The 19,916-nt window shown below is 44.4% G+C and overlaps 1 protein-coding gene across 5 annotated transcripts in view; it reads right to left on the minus strand.

Annotated features, from left to right (window-relative positions):
• SMARCA2 (SWI/SNF related BAF chromatin remodeling complex subunit ATPase 2) overlaps nucleotides 1-19,916 on the minus strand; it is a 1,363,970-nt gene that overhangs the window by 498,293 nt on the left and 845,761 nt on the right. For 3 of the 5 annotated variants that reach the window (XM_069228509.1, XM_069228477.1, XM_069228487.1), the window contains 2 exons: nucleotides 7,018-7,086; nucleotides 5,767-5,820 (listed from right to left, as the gene is read on the minus strand). The exons of 1 other annotated variant lie outside the window; for it this stretch is intronic. In XM_069228509.1, coding sequence (XP_069084610.1) covers nucleotides 5,767-5,820; nucleotides 7,018-7,086 — 123 coding nt within the window. The remainder of the gene's footprint in view (nucleotides 1-5,766; nucleotides 5,821-7,017; nucleotides 7,087-19,916) is intronic. One more of the 5 variants, XM_069228497.1, reaches the window with a different exon arrangement.

Genomic DNA, 19,916 nt, shown 5'->3' on the forward strand with positions numbered 1-19,916 from the left:
AGCCCTCATATGCCAGCGAGCGTGAGTGAACAACAGAATGCAAGAAGCAAACAGACCTAGCAGGCGTAAGACCTTGAGGACTGGAACTGCCTCTCCAATTTGAAACAATGGAATCAGCACCTGAATGTCCCGAACCCGCTGAGGCGGGGGGTAGGCCCGAAAAAATGTTGTGTCCAGTACTGCCCCTATGAACAGGAGGCGTTGAGAGGGCTCCAGGTGAGATTTGGGCACATTTACAGAAAAACCCAGATCGAACAACAATTGGGTTGTCATTCGCAGATGAGACAACACAAGCTCTGGAGACTTGGCTTTGATCAACCAATCGTCCAGATAGGGAAAAAACGCTACTTCCCTCCTTCTGAGATGTGCTGCCACAACCGCCATCACCTTCGTAAAAACCTGAGGTGCTGAAGAAAGTCAAAACGGAAGGACCGCAAACTGGTAGTGTTGCGTTCCGACCGCAAACCGGAGATACTTCCTGTGCGACTTGACTATCGGAATATGAAAGTACGCATCCTGCAAGTCGACAGACACCATCCAGTCTCCTTTGTTCAATGCCAATAGTACCTGCGCTAGGGTCAGCATTTTGAATTTTTCCTGCTTGAGGAAAAAATAAAAAATCCTCAAGTCTAGGATCGTCCTTAGACGACCGTCCACTTTGGGAATCAGGAAATATCTTGAATAACACCACTGACCCCTTTCCTGCAACGGCACCAACTCTATAGCTCCCTTTGACAACATGGTTATAACCTCCTGTTGCAACAACAGAAGATGGTCTTCTGAACAAAAGGAGGGACGGGGGGGAAAGGGAGGAGGGAACTCCTGAAAAGGGAGAGCATAACCTTTTTCCACAATTCTTAACACCCATGAGTCTGTTGTAATCGACTTCCACTTCTGTAGAAAAAGACTCAATCTTCCCCCTACAGGAGAAGTATGGATGATAAAGTGGGGAAAACTAGGGCTGCTTCTGCTGTTGTCCACCAGAGGAAGAGGATGAAGATGACAGCTGCCGGGCTGGCCCTCTAACCCTACCCCTACCCCGCCCTCTAAAGGCACGATAGGGCGGATTTGCAGGCTGCTGTGCGAAGGACTGCGGCCTCCGAAAGGCAGAGCCACGAGTGAACCCCTGAAACCTGTGAAAAGGTCTATAAGATGTTGCAGCAAAGGTCTGTAAGCCTAAAGACTTAGCTGTCGCCCGACAGTCCTTAAACCGTTCAAGGGCAAAGTCCGCCTTGTCTCCAAACAGCTTTTCCCCATCAAATGGTAGATCCATTAAGGTGGACTGAACATCCGATGAAAAACCAGAGGATCTTAACCAGGCATGCCTCCTAGTAGCCACAGATGTTCCCATGGCCCTGGCTATTGAATCCGAAGTGTCCAGGCCAGATTGTATAATTTGTTGTGCAGCCGCCTGCGCATCCATAAAAAGGGATCCAAACGAGCTTTGCATCTCCTGTGGCAGATCCTTTGCCATTTCCTTAGCGGAGTCCATAAGGGCGTGGACGTATCTGCCCGGCACACAGGTAGAATTAGTAGCCTTAAGCGCCATACTACATGATGAAAAGATCTTCTCTGAAGACTGCTCCATCCTCCCTATCAGTTGGGACTCCAGGGAATGTTCCAGGAGCAGACTTCGTGTAGCAAGACGCCTGGACTACTAAGCTTTCCGGAGTTGGATGTCGTGACCTGAAAACTGGATCCCCTGGTGCGCCCCTATGTCTCCTCGCCACTGCCCTGTTCACTGCAGGAGATGTTACTGGCTTCTTCAACAAGTCCAATATAGGCTCAGTTAAAGCCTCATTGAAAGGCAGCAAAGGGTCAGCACTGGACGCAGAAGGATGCAGTACCTCTGTGAGCAGGTTAGTTTTCACCTCTGCCACAGACAAAGGCAAGTCCAGAAACTCTGCTGCCTTCCTTACCACTGTATGGAAGGAAGCAGCCTCTTCTGTAAACTCCCCCGGAGACGCAATGTCCCACTCCGGGGAAGTATCCAGACCACTTGCAGTGGCCAGACCCTGGAACTCATCCGAAGGCTCACTCTCACCTTCCTCCAGCTGTCTATATTCCTCCTCCTCCAAAAGTCTTAATGCCTTCCTACGAGACCGAAGATGTGTCTCTAGGGCCGGCGTCGATAAAGAGTCCATTGACGCCGACGACTTCGAACCTCAGAAAGGCCCAGGAAGAGATGGATGACTCCTAGTCTCACCCGGCGCCGGCACCAGTGCCAAACACGGAGTCCAACTATGACCTCCGCGGAGTCGGTTGGCAGGAAGGCGATGGAGCCGGTCTGGAAGGAGACATCATCGATGTCGGATGGCGCGGTGATGGAGTCGGCTGACGCGATGGTGGATCCACCGTCACAAGTGGTGAACTCCCACTAGGGGATACCCTTGGCGCCGATCCGTCAGTCTCCGTAGGGCAAAAGGGCATGAATGGAGCAGCCCTGTATGGCGCCGGAGAGCCCAAATCAAACACCAATGGCCCGTGCGACCCGCCGGTGCACCAGCAGGGGCCATAGATTGAAACACGGCATACATTGCATTAAAAAATGCAACCGGATCCATCCCTGGAGCCGGGAAAGCCGGGTATTGCTGATCAGGGGTCTGCTGTACATCAGGCTCCCTCGACGCCGGCGAAAATTGAGGGCTATGATGAACGACCTCAAAGACAGATGGCGCCGGCGACAACTCCGGACTCCTGAGCTGAGGCGTCACAGTAGGGCTCATCTCCCATGTCTTCTGGCGTCGAGAAGACCGAGACCTCGACCGGCTCTGCTCCGACCAGCGCCGAGAGTCATGATGGCGCCGAGAATCATGACGACGCCACTTCTTATGCTTCTTGGGTGAAGCATGGGAGGAATAGGAAAAGCTTCGCCTCATGCTCTTTCAGAGCTTTAGGATTCATGCTCTGGCACGAAGAGCATCCTTCAACATCATGCTCTGAACTAAGGCACCAAATACAATCCGAATGAGGGTCGGTCACTGACATCCGACCCCGCATTCTCTACACGGCTTGAAACCAGACTTTTTTGGAGGCGTCATTGTAACCACCAAAAAACGCTAGTCATCAACGAGCCAGGAAGAAAAACCGTTGGCGTCGAAAGCATGGAAAAAAGGAAATCTGACGTCAGTACGCCGACAAGGACCTCTTATTAGCACGTTGACGTCAGACGGAGTCACGTGGGGCCGTGTCATTATGACGTCCTCGTCGACGTGGACAGCTAGGAAGAAGACTTTCCGTCGGATGCTGACGCAAGGACGAATTCATAAGGAGAGGAATCCACAGGTAGTTGTATCCATCAGAAATATCTGTATTGCTAGTTGCAGAGAAATAGAGTTGTTCTTTTTGACACAAGTCTTGAAACATCTTAGCACAGGACTGAAATTCCAACCAATGCTATTGGCCAATTATGAAAACTGTACAGTAGAAATTGCTCTTAATGGCTGTACCTATACAGCATTTCATCTACATAGGGTGGACTCAACGGGTACCCATTGACAACCTTACTTTGAACCTCTCAATACTGAGCCACTAGGATTCCATACATGATAAGTTAAGCTATATAGATACCATTGAATTAAAAAATACATCAAATGTTTTCTTTGCAGATGCTACCTTTACACTAAGTGAACCTATTGCTTCTCTTTGGGGACTGGCTAGGGAGTGTCATTAATTCTGAATTTAACCCTTCCTATGTAGAAAATGTTATATCTGAAGGATGAATATCAGTTCAAATGGGGCCCCATTCATACCAAATATTTAGGGGTTAGGATCAGCCCCCACATGACTGATCCACATAAAACTAAATTTCTGCTACTACTAACCAAATTTGCAGAGACTTGGTATGGTGGTTCTACCTCTGTAAGCTCTGGCTAAGAAAAACTGCTGCAGTAAAGATATATTTTCTTCCATGAGTATTGTACCTTTTTCAGGCACCCCTGTTAAGAGTTGAGAACAACTTACTCATCTTTGGTGACCTTCTTTCCATTGAATAGGCTAATGGCCGATTCCTCACCTTGTATGTCTCCCAGATGTCGAATGGGTCTGGAGAACTGTGTGTGGACTGGAAAGCGGGGTCACCACAACTCTGACCAGCCGCAAGACATGATGATATGGAGTGAATATTTGTGCCATACATGCAATTACATTCTCTACACTCTCAGATGCAGAGTATCACTGAGGAATTGAGAACATTTACAATATTCCTGACACAACATGGAGCCTTATTGCATCTGAAAGTCCATTTCATAGAGCAGGGAGAGCGGGAATCAGTTAGATGAAGAATTCACACAAATGGATTTAATGGATACTCCTACCTGCAGCTTCCTGACCTTGTGCATTCGCCTGCCACCCACAGCTTACCACTCACCCACCCCTTCCGCTCCCCAAGGAGGTTGGCCTGAGAAATGGGCTCTACACCAACAAATTCTGCAGAGCGAAGCAGGAAAAATAATCCTTCCAAAATAGTACAACCTGAGGAAAGTATGGACGTATGTCTGTGTGGCTGTCCAGCAGATTTCTAAAACAGTGACAACCGAGAATAGCACTTAACCACAGACTGTTTTGGTGGAGTGAACGCCAACACCTTGGCAAAGCATAACACATTAAATGGAAAGGATTCTCTAATGTGATAAGATATGTTTTTTAACTGCTTTTCCATTCTTAGTACTGACAAATCCAACAACGAGCTAATCATCCACCCTGTGCTCCTTAGTCCTATCAATACAGATGCTAAAGGCATGCTGTGGATCCTACCTGTTCACTCTCTTCTACTAAGAGGGGTGTTTAGTAGAGAAGAAAACAGGGAGCCTGATGAATTTCCCCAAAATGTAATGTCTATGAAAGACATCACACTGACTATAAGCTATTCAAGCAAATTTGGTGGTAAACCATAGAACACAGTTTAGTTATGGCTTGATCTGATGCTAGATAAGAAGCATATTTCAAAACAGACTTGTTTATACATATATCATTTGCCAAACAACAAATATAGCACAGACACAAACATTAGACTCTACAATAGGATATGCACAAAATTGAATTACAAAAATGCAAAATAATTAGCAACATTGTAGGCATGCAAGAAAAGGTGGGGCAGTGCATCCACACTTCAAAATCGAAGACACGCATATTATGCTAAAGGGGCGCTATTGTATAAGGATGGATGTGAGGCCACTCAAAGGTTAACTGTCTTTATTATGGAGACCTTGGTGCCTTGAACATCTTGTGGTCAAGTCCATGAGAGGGAGGGAGAGAAACCAAAGTAAGCAGTGTCTAATCATTTTAAGAAAGTCTTGCAGTATGTAATACACATTTGTGGGCATGAAAGAGAAATCAGTGTATTTGTTCTGGTGACATGAAGATCTGCTAATTGATTGGAAGTCATTCTCTTGAGAAATGGTGATGTTCCTATCAGAAAGACAAGTAGATCTCCTCAAAGTCAGTGAGTTGATAGAAAACAACCTGTTGAAACAGATGCATTATCAAAAAAACAACAACCTTATCAAGTTAAACAAGTATACAACTAGCAATATTTTAGCAAATAATTAAAATGGAAGACAACAAAAAATAAGCCTTGAAGATTTTTCATGCGCACCCATTGTAATGAGAAAAAACTGTCAAAGGGATTTAGTTATATTGACATTCTAGAAAAGAAAGTAAAAGTTAAAAAATATAAAAATTTAAAACATGTAGGACAAATGTAATGGCAGACAAGCACTACATGCAAGATAGATGACCACTGTAACGGACCATTAAAAAACCAACCTGGCTTGCACCTTCTTGTGAATTATCTCCTGAAAGGTCATCTTTCTTTTGGCTCTAGGTTAATCAGTACAACACTAAATTAGATGCAAGCAAATCTCAAATATCAACTTAACATACTATATGTAGTGAGACAGGCTTACTGCTGTCCCAAACTGGATTTATAATACAAGGTGTCTCTGACATCACAGTATTCTTAAACAAAATAAATAAAAGAAAAAAATGAAGTGTAACATTTCATCTAGAAAACAGGCAATATGCTTTAGGCTTAATCACATGTAACTTTGTGTACAAGAGTACCCCCACTGTCTCCCCTGGAAGGTTACATTATTGAAAACAATCATTACTGCCATGAGATCTCAGCCTGAAAGCCACGCATCTTGAAGTAGTGGCCAGATAAAAACAAATATCATTAATTTTAACTTTTTATAGATTTACTTGCTCACAATTCTAGGGACATGTACATTTAGAATCACAATTTTGTGATTAACTATGCATTTGTATGGTAACAGGAGACCTTAAAGTCAAGGACATCTTTAGTATTCTAGTCATCTGAAAAACCAAACTTTTATAAAAACAGAAGTATCTAAATCTGAAAAAATTGACCCGCTCAAATTAAACGTCTTCCAATGATTGCAAAGGACCACAAAAAACATCAAGCAGAATTGTACAAGAAAACTGAGGATTTGTTTTACATTTTGGAATTAACTGCATGATCCAATTGTGAGAGATACTTTGATGATTATTTTTTTAATAAAGCAGAAGGTAATTAGTCTCAATGTAAAAAGAAACACAGGAAGGTCTACTAATATATTTTAGCCTACCTAGGAAATCATGAGAACACTGCAAGTTACTGTTGATAATACACAAGCATCTGCTTTTCTTTGAGTATGCCTTTATAACTTTAATTTCAACAGAAAAACACTTGATGTATAGTTAAAAAAATACACCAGAGCACGTTTGCCAACAACGTTAAGATGCCCTCAATCATTCACCAAATATCTATTGCCCATTAAACCCTTCACCTATCTCTGCATGTTTCAGAAAAATTGTATTTTATATGCAACTTAACATCAATTGACGAATTTTTAGGTCACATTCAAGGAAAATCTTCCCGCTCATAATTTAATAAAGTGCTTAAGTATTTCAGCAGATATCAAAGTTTTTCTGTGCTTATAAAGCAATATGCAGTGGAGTTTTTATGTAGATGAAATATGGCTTATGAGACTGTAGGTGAAGGAGGTATTTGCTCACCATATACTCAGAAGTTGTAAGCTGATCATTATGCTTGGAAGTACTAGTGTTATTACTTCTTGTCAATGTCTAAAAGAGGGAATAAAAAAAGTTCTCATTTATAAGGAAATACTTCTCCTCACGATGATAATCTACCAATTGTGAGGAAAAGGACAAAACACTGATAAGCAGATTCCATTCCTGAATCCTGCTGATAAAGATACAGGTACCTACAATGTTTTTTAACATTTTCCATAAAAGTAACTGTGTTGCTCAACTTTAATTTTTCTAACCTACTTCTTACATTGCTTAAAAGTATGAACATGCTAAATCAAAAAGACAAATATCCAAACACCAAAGATTTTTGACATGCTACCAACAGGTAGAAAGTCAAAATACGGGATAGTAAATATTATTTTAAATGTTCATAATCACAATATATAAATAGCCTATTTTAAAAAAATGTATATAATAAGGAACAGCAGCAGCAAAACACCAGTACCAATGACCAATAATCTGAACAGTTACTTTGTAAATGTAAACCTTTTCTACCAAAAAAGATTTATGTACCGACAGTAGGGTAAAAGCTTTCAGTGCAGTCTTAAAACAATCTAGTAGACTGAAATAAAAGAAGAACATGTTTTCATAGGGGACTTAATTTTAGCAACAGTACATATAATAATTAACAAATAGACTTGATCACAGGCCATGTACCAGTATTGGGTTATGCTTTTTTCTATGTTTGGAAACACGCCCCGATCCCATAAGACAACTGCTTAGGGTGAAATCACAAAAAAACACTCTTGGTTTTCTACTTTTTCTTTTTTTTTTTAAACAGACTCATTGGCTCTCCTGAAGTATCAAATGAAGAGCTACAGGAAGACTCAGCAGTAGCTCAGCCACCTCAACATTTTAAAAGAACGGCAGTGATCTTTTCATATACTCCACCGGGTAAACCTGAGCCCAAATTAATGCTATAGGAGATGCAGCTAGTTAAATAGGGACATTGATTACTTTTTCTGCTTCTGTCCATTGAGTGTTTACTCGCAAGGCAAGTGATCCACAATAAATGAAGACAGTGGTTTACACTTCACCCATTTTTTAGCCCCTCTGGCCGTTCTACTTAATAATTAACATTTAGGAGGTCTCTGGGTTTATGAGGCACACAAAAAGGTGGACTCACAGTGCTCTAGCTGTGGTGAAGGGCTGCATCTACAATGCCCACTATTTATGAAGAATAGATCAACAAATTAATGCTGACCGCATCCTACGAGAAACTGAATAACCAACTATATAGATTTCAACATATTTTGTGTACCTTGCTTAGACTCAGCACACCCTCCACCCAGCAAAGTATAAATACATGAAATAAACCCAAAGTATGATCTAGGAGTGATATTTTCATTTTCGGGGAGATTTGTTTTGAGGAAGAGAGGACGGTAAGGTACCAACATATCCCTAATAGCGCTCATTTTTGTCAGCTGCATCTTCATTGGTTCTCTTTGATATCAACCACTGATAACTGTTACATCTTTGGGAGAACAGGGGTCAAAAAGCCAGATATCAACACACCTATGCTCAGAGCACCAACAGACACCCTTCTCCAAGTCCCGTTCTTCCACCCAATACACATATCGCAATTCAGGAGGCATAAAAGATTCATCCCTTTGCCCTATTTTCATACTTCCATATAGCCATACTCAACTTCAGCCACATCTACCTTCGAACTTCCAATTCTCAAGGATCAACATACCACAATTAGGAAGCATATGCCATATTTGCCTGAATTCCAACCAATCTCATCCTCTACCACTTAAAGCCTTACTTTTTGTCTGTTGAGTTATACACTGTAATTCTATCCAACCACTAACACCACCAATATCACAGCCACTCAGTGGAAATGCACAAATGTGCCCTGTGGTGTGACATTATGACACGCAATCACTAAACAATAGGAGTGCAAAACAACCTCCAAATACAGTAGTCAGGGGTAATTACATTGGGACAAATGTTACCTCAAGATGAATCACTCTATAAGTCTGTACAATAATTTTTCCATATTTCAGTCAGTAGAATTCTGCATTTTACCATGACATTGCATACAATATTACCCTCTCCGCTGCATTGTTTTGCTATTTAAAAGAGTAGTGGAATAGACAGTGCTGTAGTACAGGAATTTTGAATACTGAGTTTTACACCAATCCATGTACAGTTTAATTGAATATGTCTACCAAAATACAAATAGCTTTTTAGCTGCCTTGTTTTTGGATGGATTGTAGCTTGGAAGATTTGAGTTGGGCAATAATGATGTAGAGAGCATTAGGTTAGAAAAGGATAATATGCTGAGACTGGCAGCTGAAACAAGTGATTAGAAATTTGTCCCAAGATTTGATATGCCGATTTGCCCTATGCCTATGAAGTACTAACACAACCCAAAACAATTAAACCTACAAAGAAGATGTTTAGGTTTGCCGCACTACAGTAACAGACACACTGACCGAGCTGTGTTCTGAGGTGAAAGCTATTACCAAATTAAACCGAGGAGAACTCCCTTGATATTCTTTTTTTAAATCAGGAAGTACAAGTTACTTACCTTTGGTAATGAAATATCTGGAACAGACATATTCTAGTTGCAGATTCCTTACCATACAATTTCAACCCAGGCGTCAGACTGGATCCGGAGATTTTTCTTCGAGCAATACCCTTGCGCGTCGGCAGGTGGCGTCAGTCGACTCGGCGGGCGTCGTTGGCGTCGTGGTCGCCGTGACAATGTCAGGAGTAGTATATAGCCACCGCCCTGAGATTGGTGCGCCAGAGCTAAGGACCTGAAAGGGGAAATCCCTGTCCCCAGAAATCAGTTTGCAAGTCGGGAGGATAGATGGGCGGTAAGGAATCTGCAACTAGAATGTCTCTACCATATATTTTGTTACCGAAGGTAAGTAACTTGTACATATGATAGAGACTTCTAGTTGCAGATTCCTTACCTTAGAATAGATACCCAAACAATGCCATCCTGGGTGGTGGGCTGCGAACCAAGATCATACCAAAATGGCCGTCCTGACGGACCTGACTGTCCAGGCAGTAGTACTTAGCAAACGTGTGCAGGGACGCCCATGTAGCTGCCTGGCAGATATCCAAGACAGGAACTCAGCGTGCTAACGCAGTGGAAGCAGCAGTTGCTCTGGTGGAATGAGCACGCAAGCCTACAGGAGGTTGCTTTTTGGCCAAAGCGTAGCACATTTTGATGCAAAGAAGCACCCATCGAGAGATGTGCTTTTGCTCCGCCTTCCCTTTTTTCACACCCACATACCCAGCGAAGAGTTGATCGTCCACCCGGAAACCTTTAGTACGATTGAGGTAGAACACCAACGCTCTTTTTGGGTCCAGGCGGTGGAGTCTCTCCTCCTCATGGGAAGGATGTGGAGGTGCACAGAAAGTAGGCAGAGTGATGGACTGGCCCACATGAAAGGGTGTAACCACCTTAGGAAGGATGGAAGCCCTAGAGTGCAACACGACTTTGTCAGGGTGCACAGACAAGTATGGAGGGTTTGAGGAAAGTGCCTGAAGCTCACTCACCCTGCAAGCAGAGGTGATAGCGATTAGAAAGACAGTTTTGAAGGTGAGGAGCCGCTAGGGACAATTATTCATTGACTCAAAGGGGGTACACATCAAGTAAGTAAGTACAAGATTAAGGTCCCACTGAGGCATGATAAATGGAGTGGGAGGAAATAAATGTGTGAGCCCTTTGAGGAATCTACTCACAATTGGAGATATGAACAGTGAGGGCTGATCAGGAAGCCTAAGAAAGGCTGAAATGGCAGATAAATACCTTTTAAGGGTACCCAAAGCAGAGCCCTGCTGGGCCAAAGAAAGCATGAACAGAAGATCCTTGGATAGAGGGGCGGAAAGGGTATCAACAGATTTGCTGGTAGACCATGCCACAAATTTATTCCAACAACAGGCGTATACAGTTTTGGTGGCTGGATGCCTGGCTGCCAAGATAACATTTCAGACTTCAGGTGGAAGGACAAAAGCCGTCAACTGGCGCCGCTCAATCTCCACGCATGAAGGCGGAGGTTGGACAGGTTTGGGTACCCTGTGGCTGCAACAGAAGATACGCCCAAAGAGGTAGTCTGATGGGAGGATCGATAGACATGCTCAATAGCTCTGGATACCATACTCTCCGTGCCCAGTCCGGCGCCACCAAGATGACTCGGGCCCGGTCTTTCCTGATTTTCTTGAGAACTCTGGGCAGAAGAGGGGTAGGTGGGAAGGCATAAAGGAGGCTGGAGTTCCACTCGAGACGAAAAACGTCTCCGAGTGAGTGCCGCCTTGGAAACTCCAACACTCAAAACAGCTGACATTGCGGGTTCTCTGCAGAGGCAAACAGATCTAACCAGAGCTCTCCCCACTGCTGAAAGACACCTTGGCGCCACCTCCGGATGGAGATGGAGACGCCATTCGTGATCAACTGTGCATCGACGGCTGAATTCGTCTGCTCTGGCGTTGAGGGAGCCCGCCAGATGTTGAACCGTCAGGGTAATGTCCTGATGTTCCAGCCATGTCCAGAGGTGTAGTGCCTCCTGACAAAGGGTCCAGGACCCTACTCCGTCCTGTTTGTTGGAGTACCACATGGCAATAGTATTGTCCGTGAACACCTGCACTACTTTCTCTTTGAAAGAGGGAAGGAATGCTTTCAACACAAGCCTGATCGCCCGGAGCTCCAGCAGATATATATGGAGCCTCGACTCCGCTGGAGACCAGAGGCTTCTGATCTCCGCCTCTCCCATGTGGCCACCCCAACCCAGAAGTGACACATCTGTCACTATAGAGAGATCTCGTTTGGGAAGGGAGCGGGATCTGCCGTGGACCCAATTTGGAGTCAAAAGCCACCACTGCAGGTCTTTCGCAGTTCCCTCTGAGATCTGGACTAGGTCGGAGCAATTCCCCTGATGCTGAGCCTACTGGAATTTCAGGTCCCGCAGCAGAGCCTGCATATGCTATCTGGCATGTGTAACGTCTGTGGGCAGGCAGGATGGGGATGTGGAAATAAGCGTCTTGCAAGTCCAACGCTACCATCCAGTCTCCTGGGTCCAAGGCAGACAAAACCTGAGACAGGGTGAGCATTTTGAATTTCTCCTTCTTGAGGAAGTAGTTTAGGTCCCGAAGGTCTAGCATAGGACGTAAGCCCTTGTCCTTCTTTGGTATCAGAAAGTAGCAGGAATAATAACCACGACCTACTTCTGGCACAGGGACCTTTTCTATAGCTCCCTTGGCTAAGAGAGCTGCGACTTCCTGGTGGAGAAGCGCCAAATGATCTTCTGGAAGGTGATTGAAGGATGGTGGCATGGGTGGTGAATCAGATTCGAAAGGGAGGAAGAAGATCTTTCGAACAATCTGCAAAACCCACCAGTCCATGGTGATATGTTCCCAGTGGGACAGGTGATGGCGCATCCTGCCACCAACTGGACGGGAGTGAGGGAACGGACTAGGAGGGTTTGGAGGCTGCAGCGGGGCCAGAGGTGGACTGGACAGACCTCTGGTTCCATGTCCCATGGCATAGGCTGACCAGCGTGCGAGGCACTGTGGCTGAGTGGAGGGCGCAACAGAGAGCCCCTTCCGTGGCCACGAAAGGGGCAAAAAGCGGACTGTGGTGGCCGAGAGAAGACCGAGGGACAGTGCCGAAGCCTGGGAATCCTTGAATCTCTCCAAGGCTGATCCCGCTTTGTCTCTGAAGAGACTGGTGCCATCAAAGGGCATGTCCATGAGTGACTGTTGAACATCCCCCAAAAAACCATAAGTACGTAACCAGGCGTGGTGCCGTAAGGCCACTGTCGAGGCAACCGATCTGCCCAGAGAGTCTGTCGTGTCCAGCCCACCCGGATTGTGAACTTTGCCCCATCTCTCCCATCGTTCACAGCTTGGGAGACAATAGCATGGGCCTCCTCCAGTATCTGCGGCAGGACTTGCGCAACCGTATTCCATAAAGTGTGGGTAAAGCGGCCCAAAAGGCATGCGGTGTTCACAGACCGCAGCACATGACTGGAGGAAGAAAACAACTTCTTGCAAAACTGTTCCAGCCTTTTGGATTCCCTATCCGTGAGTGTGGAAGGGAATGCGCCTAAAGAAGAGGAAGCCTTGATAACAAGACTTTCAGGCATGGGGTGGTGGGACAGGAATTGAGGGTCGTTCAGAGCGGGGCGATGGCGGTGTGCGATAGTTCTATTCACAGGACCCCCTGTGTTGGGTTTCGACCATGTACCCAAAAGGCCATCGGTGAGGGCTTCATTAAACGGCAAAAGAGGCTCTGAAGTAGAAGCCCCAGGCTGACTCACCTCTGTCAGGAGATTAGACCTGACCTCAACAGTGGGAAGCTCGAGACCAAGGACCTCAGCTGCCCTACTGACCACTATACCATAAGCTGCTCCCTCTGCTGTAGGCACGGTAGGAGGAGACAGCATGCCAGCGTCAGGAGAACTATCCAGACCACTGGTTTTGCCCAATTCCTGATCCCAGTCCATAGTAGGGTCATCCTGGTATTCATAAGGGTCCAGGGACCCCTCCTAATCCTCCCCATATTCGTACCCATAAGAAAAAGGGTCCAAATACCACCTGGGGCAAATAGGCTCCATCGAAGCCGAAGGCGGCATGATGCCTGTCTGACTCCGAGTTGTGGGGGATAAGAATTGGGTCGACGTCAATAGTGGGCACCACCGACGTCGGGAACGTCGATAATCGTCCTGGCGGCGGGGAAGTTCTCAAGGGTGCGACAAGCTGATCTGCGCACGGATTCGGAGGTGACCTCGGTGGCCGGGGACGAAGCCGCCGGCTTTGAACCCAAAGGCCCCTCAGCTGAACCCCTTGGGTCCAAAGGCACTGTATCTGGGTCGGCCCACCCAAATATGAGGCACATGGCCTCATAAAACTCAAAGTTGGGCGGGGGTCGCTCCGGCTCTGGGAAACTCAGGGAAGCGTGGAGCCGACCCAGACGCAGGCTCTGAGGACGCTCTTTTCGCATCGCATTGGCCGAGCGACGGGGCAAAGTCGGAAAGCGATGGGACTTCTCCGACTTCTTCTTACCTTGACCCGAGGATTTAGAAGACGACGAGTGGTGATGCCTCCGTGACCGATCTCGAGACCTACGCGGAGTTGAGTGCTAGGCTGCCATTAGCTTTAGGGACCGCTCCCTCAAAGTCTTCGGGTGCATGGCCCGACAATCGGAGCACGACTTCGGGTCATGGTTGCGCTCGAGACACCACAGACAAACCCCGATGAGGATCTGCCACCGACATCGTCCGATGACAGTCCTCACATGGCTTGAACCCGGTCTTCGGGGACATCCTCGACGCACCAAAGTCGCACAGAAAAAACTTGACAAAACAGTCGAATTCAGCCAAAAAATAGCCAGGGTAGCTCTTCTCCAGATCAGTGCGTGGTGCGTAAAGAAAACAATTTACGTCACTGCGCAAGGGCAGTGTCTCTATACTACTCCTGATGTCATCACGTTGACCACAACACAAACGACGCCCGTGGAGTCAACCAACGCCACCTGCCGACGCGCAAGGGTATTTCTCGAAGAAAAATCTACGGATCCAGTCTGAAGCCTGGAGGAAAATTCTACAGTGAGGTATCTGCAACTAGATGTCTCTATCAAATAAATGCTTGCTGTGGTTGATTTACAAGCCCTCTAGGACTTGTTTCATTATGAATTTAATCAATGTAACGCTCTCCTTTTCTGCTGTGATCGACGGGAAGCAAAGTCAGTTGGTTTGACGGAATAGTAAACTCCGTTTCCACTATTAAATACTTTCATTCAAAAAACTTCTGAGCAATATTTAGAAGCATTTGGGGTGTACAAGTTTACTATCACAAAGGATGATTTGTGTACCAAGTGTTTGAGGACTGACTAATACTCACGCCTATCTTCTCTTGAAGACATCATATACAAAGGTTTTGTGTCTTAAAATTATGGCCCACATACATTTTATTTACAAGCAACTTTGGCTTTACCCAGTCTCTTCATTCTTTTGGCATTTAGGCGGTCTCTTTGGAAGCAATTTACGAGTTACTAAAAAAGGTGATCAATAACCTCATGAAAAGAAATAAAAATAATGCCAAGGATGTGTGTATGAATGTATGTAATATTAGTATGGAACAAACCTAGCCGAAAAGGCTGTGGGTAACACTATACAAGTGAACAGCTACAAAACAGTCATGCAACCTTTACTAGAAGACTGTTAAAATGGACCACTGAAAGCATAAATCATTCTTCAAACTCCAGACTCAATTAGTGTGCTTGATTTTCAAATCAACCAAAAAAAAGAATGAAAAGCCAAATTTCTGGCTTTATTGAGATTCTAACAATAAAATTAAAAACAATTTTAGAAATAATTAGCTAGGCAATTTGCAACTCGCTTTTCAAATATACTGCTTGCAAAATAGCATGTCTGGTCCTACTCTAAGCATCCTAAATGTGCAAGTAGGAAGAACCCTAGGAAAGTTTTGATTAACTTTAGAACATATTCCTTCATCTTAAAAGCATTGTTAGACATCAAGTTGCAACTGGGTCCAATCTGATGACTGAGAACATTTAAGATGATGAATCTATAGGGATACATCTGCATTAGAACTAAACGGATTTTAATAAAGGCATTTCTCGGCTGGAGGCGAACTCTTAAAGTCTACAACACTATAAATGCAAATACACAGCACTCCATTATTCAGCTAGTGTTTTACCAAAGGACCTACTAAACACCAATTAGAATGCCCAAGCGCTGACCAGAAGATAAATATAGTTGAGAGATGCAACTCAAAGGGGAACTCCAAGCATGTGTTTTTCAGGTCCCTTTTGGTCTGTGACTGGTGGCTTGAGAAAGATCCTAAAACTAACATTGTTGCAATTCTTACAACCTCATTCAGACTACAATTGGACATCTAAAGTTGTGCAAAGTTAAAACAATTACGAATACCAGATTTAAGCTAAATTATTAAAAGCCCATTGCTAAAAAAATTCAATTTTCTGCAACAAAAAACACACAGGACGCTGCAGCCTGATGATCGGATTCATGTTTAACTGCACAAATGTCCCTAGAAAGAATGTCATATATTAGATAAGCACCCTAGTGGACACCTTGGTGAAAAATTTGAAAACATATACGTATCTATATGTATAATAATAATATTTCATAACTCATTTTGTAAATTTGATTGGCATTACTTAGACTCAGAATACACAAAACTATTATGGGAGTTAGTCTATGTTTAGTAATATATCTTAGTAATATATCTCTAATGAATGGATATGGAGTCTCTTGTGACATTAAGAAATATATTCTATTTCCATTTAACATCTCACTATGTGTGTCTGGTGGCAAATCATTTGAGACACTGAAGGAAGAACACTGCCTACCAGAAAGTGAAAGATTTAAGTTTAAGCACTACAAGACTACACATGGTGTCATAAAACCCTCAGTTAAACCCTTTGCCTCCAGACACCTTACAAAATTTGAAATATGTTTACTCACAAGACACCAATAAGAATATTATGTCTGACCTTTATAGGCTGTTCACAGATCCTCTTTGGGGAGTGAAATCCTCTGCCCAAAAACAATGGGAATCAGAACTAAATAGGACACTCTCTGAGAAAGAAGAGTGAGACATTTACATTGGAGACTTTAATGCAACTAGGGGCACAACAAGGACAGAAGCAGAAGTCACGCTGATAACATATTGGTACCTCCCGACAACCAAGAGACACCATTGTGTGCCCACAGGTCAAATGGTTGTTGGTGTAGGTGTGATACTGTGGGTACTTTAGTCCACATTCTATGCACTATTCTAAACTACAAAGGTTCGGGACTGAGATACTGGACATAGAAGATTTAATGTTTGACAGAGCTATCCCATATACATACTACTGGGCCTTCCAAATACCCAGAATGTCCCATTTGCATTCTAAGGGTAAGACAAGGTTCCCTCGGTCTATGCTCTACATAGACAGTGTTGGTAAGACTAAAATCCATGAAACAAATGACTGCATGCACTGCTTGTGGGAATTGCTGGGAGTGCAAAAATCATAATGTCCACAGAAAGAGCAATAGAGGCTATTGAATTAACTAACCCCCCCCTTGATATGGCTTTTAGCTTCATAAACTGGAAGTCAACATGCCTGAGGTATCACAGAGTGGTAAGGATAATAATTTGAACTGTGTGCTCATAACTCCACTAAAGTACAATAAAACAGCAAGCTGACTGATAGGACCAACACTGATTTCAATGTTTCCCTGAAGCTGTTCTACAAAAACGACAAGGTTGGCTTGATTACCTACTGGTGTAATAAATGGTTTGAGTGAGAGGGGTTGCTGCACATTGCTGTTCCTTTTTTACCTCATCCGTCTGCATAACCCTTTGATATTGAAACACGCATGTGTTATCTATTTTCTTTTGGTAACTTCAAAGACTGTGGTTTTGTTCTATCTTGTATAACTAAAAACAAAGGATTTTAATATCCCATTATGTGTATTTTATCATTGCCATTCCTGTCTATTCCAATCCTGTAAAACTCAGGTTGTTGCAGTTGCTTCCTTCTGTTATCCTGAGCTCCATCCTATTATAGCTCTACAGAAAGGGCTAAGTGCACCCATACCACACTTTTCTTTCAGCGTCATGAAAGTGAGCATTCCAAGGCATTTCAGGGAGTTAGAGTGGGGGTAGAGGATCAGAACCCAAGTAGTCCAACAACAGGCACAATTAATGTTGGTTCAGGCTAGTGTTTTTCTTTTAAGAAAAAGAGAATAACTTTAATCACATCAAAACCCCTTAATTTAAATAAGGAAAATGAAGAATTACAGTGAATGTATTCTATGTATGCGACTGCGGTTACTAGACAGAAGCTTTAGATTTTCAGAATTGTACACTAACTATGTTGAAATGGAGCCGCTTTCCTGATCTACAGGTCCGTCTATATGCTTCAACTAACCAGTTCTCTTAAGCGGGCTGTGATAATTTCAACACAGCCCCACCAAAATCTGTTAGTCAAGTTCTGTCAGTGTCTGTTCAGGCACTGGCCTAACCTGAGGTGAAATTAACTTGGGACTTCTAAGCATAGGAGTTCAGTCTTCAACCACAGATGGTGGGCAATCCAGCTCGCATGCCTTTCGGGCAGATGAAATTTGCATTGGCACAGAGGAAGGCACGGCAAGTCTGGCACTCATGGCTGGTGCATTTCTTCCTCCACTTCATGGTCCTCGGAGTAGAGCAAAGAAATATTCAGCACTTGTCCTCTGGTCCTACTCTGAGGTGGTAACTGAAGCAGGACCGCTGGCAAGCTGCAGGTTCATGTTTACCTTGGGTACAGTGGAAGGCCAGGATACACACTGGCACACTCAGGTCATAGCCGGGGACACACCCACAGTCTGCTTCTCTTTGGCTGCCCCTTGCTCAAGGATTGGCGGGCTAGGCTTTGCCTTCTCGGAGAGACAGCTCCTGCAGGACCCTTAGCTTCCTCTCCCACCCAGCAGGCAGGCGGGCCACAGATATGAGACAGACAAAGTTCTTCAGTACAATGCAAAGTCTCCATTACGTACAAGAGAATGGATATTAACAATACTAGCCCTGGATGACAGCAGTTCTCATAGTACTCTGTGGAGTACCCTATACTTGGTCAGCGAAGAAGCTAGAAAATAGAAGGAAGTGGACAGTGGTATCTGATGTCCAGACAGGGATTGTAGATCCACTGTCTAAAATCTAGGAATTGTTTTGGTATGGCACTCTTTCATATTCATTTTCTGGCTGCTGTGTAGACATAGCCTTTGTGCAAGGTGATGGCTCTCTCAGCAGGAGGTGATGAGGCACTTAGCAGCAGTACCCATAACATGAGCACAACAAGTGTGAAGCTCTGCACCTGCCTGTAGACCTTACTGGATGGGCCGCCATTCTGACAAAAGGACCAAGCCTGGCCCAAAAACTCCCTGTCCAACAACTAAACCTGCTGACTCACCTGCATTTCCTTTCTTATTAATCAAATGGCCGTGTTGAGGAAGGTCTGATCAGCAATCACTGGCTCATAAGATTACCACATAATTTCTACAGGCAGCCCTGTCTTCATCTCTCCACACTTCAGTGCCTACATATTTTTTAGAAAACAATGTTACCGTTTTTATGTAGCATAAACTCAGCCCAAAGGCATAGAAGCACTTTACATGAACAACAGATTACATTACATCGTGTCGGGTTCACTTTTTTTTTGTAACAGAGAGATTAAGCGAGTTGCCAAAAATCACAGGATGTTAAGCCAGTGCTGTGACTCTAATCAGGTTTCCCAGTTTCCAATCTATGAGCTTTGGCCATTGGGTCCCAACTCCTCTCAGTCGGATACATCTTCCAGCTCAGGAATGCAGTCAATGCGCATCCACTGCCAACAGGGGATTATCTGAGCCTCCATCTGGAGTCATGACAACCCAGGGGCAACCCAAAATGGATCCCACTGGCCTCAGCATTCACACCCTCCAAACATGCAGTCCTGCCAACATTCAGCACAAATACACAAGGACTTGACATACATGAAATGATGTCAGTGCGGGGTCTGGGTACAGTATGCAGATAAACTTTACATGGGCAGGTCTAAAAGGCAGCGCGCTCTCACTTTGGATCAGGTAAGAAGGACTGTCCATTAGTATGGATTCAAAAATGGCATGCTGCCATCACAGTTCAATGTACATGTTGCAAATTACACAGATGGTCTTGTGTCTGCTAGAAAGTATGTCCCACCTCACTTCACCTCAGAGCGAGCCGTGGTGCTCGAGGTCACTATCAGGACACTAAGGATTTTGTGTGTATTGAGGCCAAAGGAAAATCCAGAAGCTAGTTTCAAATGTAGGCAGGTTACTTAGGCCAGATCTGAATATCAGTTCACCATGCTG

Source organism: Pleurodeles waltl, chromosome 1_1, assembly GCF_031143425.1.
Source record: "Pleurodeles waltl isolate 20211129_DDA chromosome 1_1, aPleWal1.hap1.20221129, whole genome shotgun sequence".
Classification (NCBI taxonomy): domain Eukaryota; kingdom Metazoa; phylum Chordata; class Amphibia; order Caudata; family Salamandridae; genus Pleurodeles; species Pleurodeles waltl.